This window comes from Hyperolius riggenbachi, chromosome 4 (genome assembly GCF_040937935.1).
Source record: "Hyperolius riggenbachi isolate aHypRig1 chromosome 4, aHypRig1.pri, whole genome shotgun sequence".
In the NCBI taxonomy this organism is placed as follows: Eukaryota; Metazoa; Chordata; class Amphibia; order Anura; family Hyperoliidae; genus Hyperolius; species Hyperolius riggenbachi.
Window position 1 is genome coordinate 92,441,898 of NC_090649.1, and position 12,371 is coordinate 92,454,268.

General features: G+C 46.0%; 1 protein-coding gene across 2 annotated transcripts in view; it reads right to left on the reverse strand.

Annotated features, from left to right (window-relative positions):
* Nucleotides 1-1,492: 1,492 nt before the first annotated feature.
* The window catches only part of ATP6V1C2 (ATPase H+ transporting V1 subunit C2), a 94,927-nt gene continuing 84,048 nt past the window's right edge, over nt 1,493-12,371 (reverse strand). For both annotated transcript variants that reach the window (XM_068279092.1, XM_068279093.1), the window contains 4 exons: nt 9,407-9,500; nt 6,795-6,892; nt 5,372-5,501; nt 1,493-1,882 (listed from right to left, as the gene is read on the reverse strand). In XM_068279092.1, coding sequence (XP_068135193.1) covers nt 1,784-1,882; nt 5,372-5,501; nt 6,795-6,892; nt 9,407-9,500 — 421 coding nt within the window. In that variant the 3' untranslated portion in view covers nt 1,493-1,783. The remainder of the gene's footprint in view (nt 1,883-5,371; nt 5,502-6,794; nt 6,893-9,406; nt 9,501-12,371) is intronic.

Genomic DNA, 12,371 nt, shown 5'->3' on the forward strand with positions numbered 1-12,371 from the left:
GTAGCCATGAGTATAGTAGTCCCCAGTATATGTAGCCAGAGGTATAGGTGCCTAGTATATGTAGCCAGGGGTATAGTAGTCCCCAGTATATGTAGTCAGGGGTATATATCCCCAGAATAGGTAGCCAGGTGTCCCCGCAGCAGGAGGGGAGCAGCGCAGTAAAGGGGAGCTGTGGGCACAGCGGTGGGGAAGGGGGCATGTCTCCCCCCCTCCCTCACCTTCTTCACTCTCCCCTCCAGAACTAAAATGTGCGGGCGGCTGGCAGCGGGCGGGACTTACCTCTTCCTCGTTCCAGCGCGAGAGGGAGCACTCCACTGCCGTTAGTCTGGTCTCGTCTAGACCAGAGCAGCGGCACGCAGATCTTACCCGGCGCTCGGATCGAGGAAGAGGTAAGTCCCGCCCGCTGTCAGCCGCTGCAAATTTTAGTTCTGGAGGGGAGAGCATAAGAGGGGGAGCCCCAAGGTGAGGGAAGGGGGGAGCCGTCTCCCTCCACACATGCCAGGGTTGACGACGTCCACCCTCTGAAAAAAAGCAGGCACCCCCGCATTCACGCCCGACTCGACCCCTGACTTTTATATAGTAAATAAAGAGAATTCTGTTTCAGGCATTTGCCATCTTAATGCCCTCTGGGTGAAGCCAATACTGATGTAATTTCCTCCCTTACTCTGGGAGGAGGGTGGCCAATGCAAACACAGTCTTCAGACATTCCCACCCAGCTCTACAATAGAAAGTACATTGTCATTGTGTGACTGTTTAGCTTGAGAAGCATGAGAAATATAAGCCAATAAGAGATGAACAGAGATGTGGGAGGGGAAAACGAGGGAAAGAGGCTTCAGCCAATCAGGCTGCATTAGTTAAGTCTGAGGGGATAGTAAGGAAGCAAAAAAAAAAAAAAAAAAGACAACCCAGCATGCCCTGCAACTTCCTTTGTGCAGCAGATGAACCAAATAAGAGCCACAGAAACTGGGGAAAGATGATTTATGGAGAAGAAAAGTAATAGTGATTTTAACTTTTGGATTGCCTGGCTAGCATCTTTACTTGTTTACCAGATAAAAATAAAGAATTGATTTTATGCCCGACAGTTACACTTTAAAGAAAAAAACTTGCCTGTTAATTATCATGCAGGTCAGTAACATCCGTTGAGTTATCGCAACAGACATTCCCATTTCCAGTGCAAACCCTCGGCCGAAGCAGTCATTCGGAGCTGTCTCTGCCCAGAATGCAGCATGTGTACAGCAGCCCCCACAGTGTTCAGCAATCTTCCAAACAACCTTGTGCTCCTACTTACCTGGCCGATGCTCGCTCATGTGTCGCCCCATCATCCTTCTTATCCTCTCCACTGAGCAGCAGAAGCTGCTCGGCTATGGGCAAAGGGTGTGTCTGTACAGTGCTCATGCACTATGATGTCGCCAGATGATTGGAGCTTCTGTGTGGTGGGTGGAGAGGAGGGGGGCGGGGCACATGTGCAATAAAACAACCAAGCACTGTGGTATACATATACAATACTTTATTTCCATTACAGGCAGAGATTCTCTACCTACCAAGCATAGGGAAATGTTCACATAACATAATTTACATATTATAAATACTGTGCAGCTAAGTCTCTGTAATGGGCGGGGACAGTGATCACAGGGTTTTCTGGCTTTTTTACAGAGAGTGATTACAGATCAGAGGAGGATTGTACCCCTCCCCTCCACAACAGGCTAGACAGTGTAACAAGACGGATGGTCACTACAGAATTCACTATTCTCTGCAGGTTCTGGACCGTGCAGGTGCCTCAGCACTACGAGTCAAAGTCCAGGCTGCCCAGGTCAATCTTGAAACAGACGTATGGGTAATATTCCTGGGTGCTCAGCTGTAAGCCAGGGATGTCCATGTTCACCTGTGAACACATCAGCTGCAGTTACTACACAAACCTTATCATGAAAAAGAGTGTGCATGAATTAAAGGTTATTTGTACATTGATGAAAAAAGGCTGTTGTGGCCTCTGCTTCATACATGTTACATTACGATCACCCTTTCATTCTCTTTTTTTTTTTTTTTTTTTATAGGAATTGAGAGGGATACGTAGTCTCCCATAATTATTCCTTTTAACCACTTCAGCCCTCAGTCGTTTTCACTTTATGCATCCGAGCAATGTTCACCTCCCATTCATTAGCCTATAACTTTATCACTACAATGAACTGATCTATATCTCGTTTTTTTCACCACCAATTAGGCTTTCTTTGGGGGGTACATTTTGCTAAGAGCCACTTTACTGTAAATGCATTTTAACAGGAAGAATAAGAAAAAAAATGAAAAAAAGCATTATTTCTCAGTTTTCGGCCATTATAGTTTTAAAATAATACATGCCTCCATAATTAAAACCCACGTATTGTATTTGTCCCGGTTATTACAGCGTTTAAATTATGTCCCTATCACAATGTATGGCGACAATATTTTATTTGAAAATAAAAGTGCCTTTTTTCCGTTTTGCAACCATCACTATTTACAAGCTTATAATAAAAAAATAGAAATATTTCATCTTTACATAGATATTTAAAAAGTTTGGACCCTTAGGTAAATATTTTTTTTTTTTTTAATTAAACATTTTATGTGGGTATTTTTGGGAGGGTGGGATGGAAATAATATATAATTTATTTATTTTTTGTAAATAAATGTGTATTTTTATTTAATTTTTTGACATTTGGATGTAGTTTTACTTTTTGGCCACAAGATGGCAGCCATGAGTTTATTTACAATGACGTCACTCTAAGCGTAACATGTACGCTTAGGGGGACGTAGGAAGAAGAAAAAACAAATCTTCAGAGAGAAGCTGTCGCTTTTTCTGCGGGGGAGAGGAATCAGTGATCTGGCACCATGGCCCGATTTACTGATTCCCTGGCTAACGAACTGCGGGCCGGGAGCGCGCGTGCACGTGTGCGATCGGCCACGGGAGCGCACATGGCCTCCTGGACGTAGCTTCTACATCCAGGAGGCGAAAGTAGTTAAACAATGCAAGTTGCCTAGCTGGACTGCTAATATTATGCTTCTAAAGCAGGGGTGTCAAACTCAATCACTTAAAGGGCCACAATCTACAATGTAGTTTAAAGAGAGCATGAGGTGGGCTAAAAAAAAAGAAAAAATAGGCTACTTGATTCGCAGGGCTAAGCGTATCAGGTAGCTGCAAAAAACGCTGCGCCCCGCCGCTCCTGTGGGCCGCACTGATCCACTTTCACTTGCATGACCTATTGGTCACAACGTTGCAAGGAGAGACTGTGTGTCTCTCACAGCGTACGGGGGAGCAGCATGGGGTGCGGCCAGGAGAAAGCTGCCCAATGGCAGCTCTGGAAACCCTGCAGGAATGCCCCCGGCGGGTGTTTTGAAAAGGGAATCCCTCTCCTTGTGTTTACCTCAGAGATAGCAACAAATATTGTCGCTAATCTCGGGGGAGCTATAGCGTGGGGGTGGGGGGGCAGAGAGGGGCGTCTGGGGGACACAGAGGCATGTCATGAGGCAGAGAACATACCTCTGTGTCCCATCTGCCCATCTTGCGTTCACTTTAAGTCACGGGCCTAATTGTATATTAAGATTTAACTTTTTGCGTACCGACGCAGTTTAAATCTACGGCGGGCGGGCGGGTGGTGCTGCGGTTTTGACCGGACGTAAACTCTACGTCACATTCACTGCGTGTTCCCGCCGCTCTCTACCTGCCGCAATGTGCTGCCCTGCCGCCTCTATGACGGCAGAGCACTGTGAGCCGGGCAGGAGCCGTTTTAATTGGCTCCTGGCCCTGTCATTACTGTAAGCCAATCACATTGGCTTACATTGAGTGACAGGGTCAGGAGCCAATGAAAGCGGCTCCTGACCGGCGCACAGCGCTCTGCCGTCATAGAGATGGCAGAGAGAGCAGCCTGCGGCGGGGACAGAGCGGCGTGGCGGATTATTGTGGCCATTCGTCGGAATGCGGCGTTTTAGCGTACCAGGAGCCTCTGGTCCTTAAGGGGGCAGAGGCTGCTGGTACCGAAGTGGTTAACATTTATTGAGGTGTCAAAGTGGTGTACTATAGTGACCATGGGGGGCATAGATCCCTAATCCTCCCCCTCCCTCAGAGTAGCCCAATGAGCAATATAATATTTACCTGCTCTAGTGCTCCTTCGGGTCTCCTTTGAAGTTACTGACAGACACATATTCTATGCTGCATACCTCTGTCTCTGCATGTCACGTGATCAGGAGCTAGAGTTATAGAAGTATAAAGTGTGCAGCTGCTGGGAACAACAGAAGAGACACAACGCAGCGCTGGAGCAGGGAATATTACACTGCTCCACTACTTTGTTAGGTGGGGAAAGGGTGTCTGTGGGAAAGGTGTGTGTTTTTTTTTTTATCAGTACACAGGGGGATTTAAATCCCAGATGGGGTGCACATTCTAATTTTGCAGGGGGATTCCATGGAAAATTGCTACACCCAGACTCAAACTGCCAATGTTCCAACCAGAGACACTCATCCTCTGGATGGGAAGTCAGTGTACTGTGGTTCACTGGTTACAGTGACGCACATTTGAAGCTCTCAAGGGCCACATAAAATAGCAAGTAGGGCCACATTCGGCCCACTGGCCTTGGGTTTGACACCTGTGCTCTAACGCTATATACACACATCAGATAAATGTTGTTTAAAACAAATGACAGATGGCATATCGGACGACAGTCGTTATAAATAATGTAACCGAAAGATGTTAGACTACCACGAGCGACCACTATTTGGTATTCTGCCCGATCCAACTGGTGGAACATTTGCGACGAATTTTGGGCAGATATCATGCTGTCGGCCACATGTCTACAATGTCGTTCAAACAACATTGATTCAGGGCATGCATGCTTGTGTGGTGAAATGCCACTTGCGCACTGAAAAGTTTTAATTACTTTTTTGGAATATCGTTGTGTGTGAATGTCATTTAAACTACTAGTAATTTTTTTTTTGCAGTAAATGTATTCTGAAATCTAGGACCGAATTGCAACAGTGTTGAAAAGTCTCACCATGTGTTTCGGGTGTGATGCATACAGTGAAACAAATGGTACACAAATATGCTTCACTGCAACTGTGATCGCACATGTCGTTCAGTAAACGAACAGCATGCTGCAAGTCAATCAGATGGAATCTGACGCACCACGCCACTAACGTGCAGATGTGAATGTGTCTTTGCAATATGTGATTATCTTGTCTGTTGCACCATCAGATGCAGTGTGAAAGTATATTTAGTTAAACGTTAATGTTTCCTCTTCACTCTTTGTGAACGCTACATTTATTTGGCTTTCCAGAGTATAAATGTGTATTTCCAGTTAGACCTCTTTGGTCTTTCATACCTCCCACATGCACCCTTCTGATCCATACTTACATCCTTAACGTTGGCAGCAGCTGCCTCATCCAAGTGTCTGAAAATGGCATTGAGTACATCTCGCAATCGCTTCATGGATTTTTTGTTGGGCTGCAATATCACTGCCTGGAAATTCACTGGCAAGCCGTACCTGAGACACAAAACAGTTCAGAGGGGTTTGCATTACATTGTGAGACGTAAGCAATTCTACTTGGGGGGCTGATTTACCTCAAGAACTTCTATCATGAAATAAACATATACAATATACTGTATATGTGCGCTGAATACTCAATGACACAGGAAGATGGATGACAGTGACATCCCCTGAGGACAAGCGATCCATTTCCCTGCAGGTTGGTATACATGACGTCATGCGATGGGCGCAAACGAGAGTTCAAGGGATCGTGGTACTTTGCATGGGAGTCATCAGGGTTTTTAAAGGGAACCTAAACTGAGAAGTTTATGGATTTTTCCTTTTAAAATAATACCAGTTGGCTGACTCTCCTGCTGATCCTGTGTCTCTTAAAGGACACCCGAAACGAAAATAAACTAATGAAAGAAAAGATTGTATCTATCTTCCTTCTCCTAAAAATGACTTTTTAAGATATTCCACAGTTTTATTTTATGTTTAAATCTACTTTTTAAGTTTTAACTGTTTTATTGTTTTTTCTCAATGTGTCATTGAAATATGCCAGAGCTAGAATCCATGAACCATTGACCCTTTTTCTCTCTTTCCTGCTTTCAGAAGCCATTTTCTGCTAGGAAATTGTTTTATAGTTGGAATTTCTTATCAGCGAGGGTCACACCGTAGTCACTTCCTGTCTGGACTGAGTCAGCCACTTACATACCTGATATTTAACTCTTTCAGGCAAAGAAAGAAAAAAAAAAGGAACACAGCATAGTTATTAGTTTGCTTGGCACTGTACATACCCATGTCTATCTCATCATGTCACACGTCACCTTGGGTATCTTTTAATACTTTTAGCCACAGCCCGTGAACAAGCATGCAGATCAGGTGCTATGATTACTGTACTGGATTAGCTGCATGCTTGTTTCAGGTGTGTGATTCAGCCACTACTGCAGCCAAAGAGATCAGCAGCACTGTCAAGCAACTTGTATTGTTTAAAAGGAAACATCCATATCCCTTTCAGTTAAGGTTCCCTTTAAAGATCAGTTCTGCCATGGCGGTTGTTGTAGCCATGTTGTTGCAAGCATCATTCGTGTAATCTGTGTGCCTATCGTCGCAAGATTGCAGAAATTTCCCCAGAAAGATCATCGGCAAAATCGGGTAGTGGGTATGGGCCTTATTCCTATGGGGATGGGGAATATATTTGGACATCACTGGAGAGAAGAGGGTGAGGGAGTTGCTGTAAGGAGAGGTATGATGTCACCATCATGGGATGCATAAGAAACGTGTATACCGATCTTCTGTCTTTCCTCTCACCTGAGGACAGATTCCACAAACACCCGCAGGGCTTTTATATGGATCCAGGCAATGAAGGCTTCACTGAAGTTCACTTTCAACCAGCGCAGGAGAGGGCCCTGCAAAACAAAATCTAATCTCAGTGCAGAGCATTGGACTGAAAACTCGCTCAGCAGCTGTGCCTCATTTCTCACGTTAAAATGTGTCCCTGGAAATGTCCTTGGCTTTTAACACTGATCAGCTTCTCAGTAAGGGCTCGTTCACACTGCAGGTGTTTTCTCAATTTTTTTTACCCGCGTGCGCTTTTTAAAGACGCCCCCTGATCGCTTATGCATTGAATGTTTATGAGAGTATTCATATCAGCGCGGGTCATGCGCTGGGCGGACAGCAAAGCGGTGTGCAGACCATTTTCGGGGCGATTCCGCCTTAATGGAAGGTATAGGAAAAACCGCAAAACGCTCACAAAATCGCTTTGGGCAGCGATTACGTTCTCGTTTTTAAGAATAAATACATTGTATTTTTTATTTTCCGGGGTCAAAGAGTTCACTTCCTGACTTGCGTCAGGGAGTGAATTAAAAAACCGCTGGGGAAAAGCGTTTAGAGCGCTTTTTTGCACAAAAACTAATCGCCCACCCAAGCACCGGGAGGAGAAAAAAACATCCCAAAACGGCCAACGCGAATGGCCAAGTGAGCAGAACGCAATGTGAATGAGGCCTAAAGGTGGTGAGGGTAATAGCGCAAAACAGTAGCACTTAGCGATACCGTTTTGTGTGGGTGATTTTACCGCGATTAGCACGGTAAAATCATTGTACACTCCTGCGGTTCCCAATGATTGCAATCAGCGATTTAATAAGCACTGTACCGAATCGCTCTAGAATGGTGCCAAAATGCTGCAGGTAACACGTTTCACGATTGCCGTTAATTACGAAACACCCGCAATCAGCAGCAATCGTGGCAGTGAGTTCACTGCCATTAGGTTTCTATTGTACCAGCGATTCAGCAATTAGCAGGTGATTCTTCCGTGATTAGTGGGAATCATCTGCTAATCGCCCTAGTGACAACGGGCCCTAAATTCTGAAGCCTCAAATATGCAAATACAGAACTAGTGTTGGGTATTACAGACTCTCTATTCGATGGAAGGAAGATTGCTTCATATCTCACGAGTCCAATGAGAAACTGAACATTAGGAATGAGCAAGATCGATTTCACAAAAAGCATAATCATCCTGGAGTGAGTGGGGGGTCCCAGCTGTGAAAGCAGGAGTTAAAGGCAACCACATTTTTCCTGGTTTCTAATAGCTATAGGAGCTGCCATGTCCCCCCCCCCCCTCCCCTTCTAGCTGCCCATTATTTATCTAGGGGAAGGTGTGAAGATAGAATCTGTGACTTCTGTAAACCTTTTGAAGCACAGTATTCTATCTACCCACCCCCTGTTGATTAAAGCTATTGTTTGCTCTCTGCTAATGTGCAGAATAAAATAATGACATCAGCCCTTGCCTGAAACATCGGGCAATCCGTGGAAATAGGGTAGTAAAACGGTCTGCTCAACTTTTCAATGTAAAAAGAAGAGGTAAAATGTCATTTTTAGCCACACCGTTGGCATGCATATTTAATGTGCTATTGAGATGCCTTGGGTGCTAAAAATGGTGCTTGGTTTACTTTAAGTCACCTAGGCCACTGACCCTCTTCTGATGCGCTCCACGATGCTCTTCATCTTCCGTGTTCTAAACCAGAACTTCCGCTGTGAAGGTGGAAGTGTCAGAACATGGAGAGCAGCGTGGAGCGCATCAGAAAGCAGGCGGTGGCCTAGGTCAGTTAACCCCTGCTTATACACCCCGAATGAAGCACACTGCAGGACGATTTCGCTTTTTACAAGACCAATCTCACTCATCCCTACAGAACCTGACTGCAAACTGTACATGAGTGTTCAGGGCCGGATTTGTAATCTTTACCGCCCTAGGCCACTGTCAACGGCCGCCCCCCTGCAGTATAGGTAGCCAGATAACTCCTCCCCCTTTCCCTCTAGTATAGGTAGCTAGGTGACTCCCTTAATCCTTCCCTTTTCGGCTCCCACCTTTCAGTATAAGTAGCCAGCTCTCCTCCGCACCACAGTAGCCATCAGTGTCACCTCTCCACTCGTCTCCAGCGCAGAAGCTTCCTCTTCCCCTCAGTCTCCATCAGCCTCTGGTGTACACATGTCCCTCCAACCAGCATCTCTCACTTGTGACTTGCCAGCATGTTACCAGCGTGTCAGACGGGAAGAGGAAGCTTCTACACTGGAGACGAGCGGAGATGTGAGTGACTGGCGGCTACCATTCCACATCCTCCACTTGTAACTCTGCAATACTGCCCAAGTCCATAGCAGCCAGCCACAACGCCAACGTGCAGAGTGAGCAGGGTGGCCGGTGCACAGGTGGCTGGCAGCAGAGTACCGCGACAGGCGCTCGCCTGATCTCCCTGCACTGCAGAATTTGCAAGCTTGCAAATGCTGCAACAGTTTAGCCTCCTGCCTTGGTGCCCTTGCTCCTGTGGTTCCCTAGGCCATGGCCTTGGTGGCCTTGGCCTAAATCCGGCCCTGTGAGTGTTGTCTGGTCATCTATACACAACCTGCATACATCTGTGCCCATTACTCACATACTGCTGCTTCTTATCTGCCTCCAGCTTAATGATTTCATCCTTCTCAGACTGAAGCTCTTTCTCATTGAAGTAGAACTCTCGCACATTGAACCTGGCAGAGCAGAAATGCAGAGATGTCATTAAGTGCAGTATGACTTTGCATTGACTTTTATAGGAGTTGGTGGGGTTAATTCACGTTTCATTCATTTATTAAAAGGGAACAAAAATATCTGAAAATAAATACTTATGAATATTCTAGATTTCCCATCTGCAGGTGGCAGTAACATGTCTACCTTAGCAGTAACATACTACCTAAACTGGGGGCCACTATACTGGGGGCAGCTAAACTGTGGGCCACTATACTACCTAAACTGGGGGCCACTATACTGGGGGCAGCTAAACTGGGGGCCACTATACTACCTAAACTGGGGGCCACTATACTGGGGCAGCTAAACTGGGGGCCACTATACTACCTAAACTGGAGGCCACTATACTGGGGGCAGCTAAACTGGGGGCAACTATACTACCTAAACTGGAGGCCACTATACTACCTAAACTGGGGGCCACTATACTACCTAAACTGGGGGTCACTATACTACCTAAACTTGGGGCCACTATACTAGCTATACTGGGGCCACTATACTGGGGGCAGCTAAACGGGGGGCCACTATACTACCTAAACTGGGGGCCACTATACTACCTAAACTGGGGGCCACTATACTGGGGGCAGCTAAACTGGGGGCCACTATACTGGGGGCAGCTAAACTGGGGGCCACTATACTGGGGGCAGCTAAACGGGGGGCCACTATACTACCTAAACTGGGGGCCACTATACTACCTAAACTGGGGGCCACTATACTATGTAAACTGGGGGCCACTATACTACCTAAACTTGGGGTCACTATACTAGCTATACTGGGCGCAACTATGGGGGCCACTATATTACCTATACTGGGGGGGGGGGGGGCACCATACCAGCCTCAATGGAGGCTACACTGGGGGCAACTATACTATCTAAACTGTGGGCCACTATACTACCTATACTGGAAGGCAGCTGTACGGGGCCACTATACTAGCTACACTGGGGGCAGCAGCTATGCTGCCTATCCTGGGGGCAACTATACTAGCTATATTGGGGCAACTATAGTACCTTCTCTGGGGGCAACTAGCTACCCATACTGGGGGCAACTGCTAGCTACCTATACTGGGGGCAGTGGTGGCACCGGGGGGGGGGGGGTGCTTTGGGTGCTGAAGCACCCCCTAAAATTCTCCAAGCATCCCTCAGCGTGAACTGACTTTCGGCATCTAATAGATGCCGTGTCAGATCACTGCAGCGGCAGAGCAGGGCTATAGTAAAATGTCTGAAGCCCTGCTCTGGAGACTTTGGGAGTTTCAGTTGCTGGCTGCAGAGGATCGAGGGAGCTGCGCACCGGACGAAAGGACGGAACAGGAGCTCTGCTGCAGGTGAGTACATATTTTTTTTTTAATTTATATTAGCAGCCAGGGGTAGCGTTTATGTTCTGGCCAGGTCTGTTACACGATTGAAGTGTTTTCTGGACTGGTCTGCCACACGTTTGCATGTATTTTCTGGTCAAATCTGCTACATGATTGCATGTATTTTCTGGGCAAATTTGCCGACATGATTGCATGTATTTTCTGGGCAAATCTGCTGACATGATTGCATGTATTTTCTAGGCAAATCTGCCGACATGATTACATGTATTTTCTAGGCAAATCTGCCGACATGATTGAACGTATTCTCTGGGCAAATCTGCACACATTACATTTATTTTCTTGAGAAAACCTGCACAAGTATATGAATTTTCTGGGGAAAGGGTCACCAAAACTTGGGTCCACTGTCTTTGCGTTGCACTTTTAAAGGGAACCCGAGGTGAGAATAATATTGAGGCTGCCATAGTTATCTCCTTTTAAGCAATATCAGTTGCCTGGCTGCCGTGCTGGTCCTCTGCCTCTAATTCTTTCAACCATAGACCCTGAACAAGCATGCTTGTTTCTGGTGTGATTCAGTTCTCTACTGCAGCCAAATAGATCAGCAGGGCAACTAGTATTGTTTAAAAGGAAATAAATATGGCAGCCTCCATATCACTCTCATCCGGGTTCACGTTAAATTACAGTTAGCTCTGCCCTCATCCGGTCATGGCCACGCCCATTTTTTTGCTGCATGTTTTTTGCCCCTTTACTTTTTTGGGGGGGGGATGGGGTGTCGTATAATACCCAGCACCGGGTGTCAAATGCCCTAGGTACACCACTGCCTCTTGCCCAAAGAAACGAAATTAGCGAGGGTGCCAGGGAGGGTTCCTCCAAGTACGCAGGCAGTGCTGGGGTTCTTATCACTGCAAAGTGAGTAAATACTATGGCACATGTAATAGTGAACTTAAGGTCAAAATGATCCTTCCTCTGGTTTAGTTAGATCATATTTATGGGTGAACAGGGAAGCCTGACGGCCATTTCGCACCATAGGGCGGCCTGATGGCCGTTTCACACCCTGGGGAAGCCTAACTGCCTTTTCGCATCATTCAGCTTCCGAGGCTGTATAGGCACAAAACAGCCATCAGGCTTCCCTGGTCACCCATCACCCACCATCCACCTATGCTGGTATGTCCGTTATTGTTGCTTGAAAATACATTTGCAGTTTGTTAAAGGGGAACTGTAACCAAAATAATCATTAATAAAATTGTTGTTTTTTTTTAACAATATTCATTTATAAATTATTCAGTTAGTGTTTGCCCATTGTAAAATAATCTGATCTAGAAGCAGATCAGATGTTTCTGACTGAACTCTGACTGGCTTAGCCGCATGCTTGTTTCAGGTGTGTGATTTAGACACTACTGATGCATGAAAGATCAGCAGAACAGCCAGCATTATTTCAAAGGAAATAAATATGGCAGCCTCCATATCCCTCGCACTTAAAGTGGATCCGAGATGAAAAACGAACTATGACAGGTAACTTGTCTATATATAT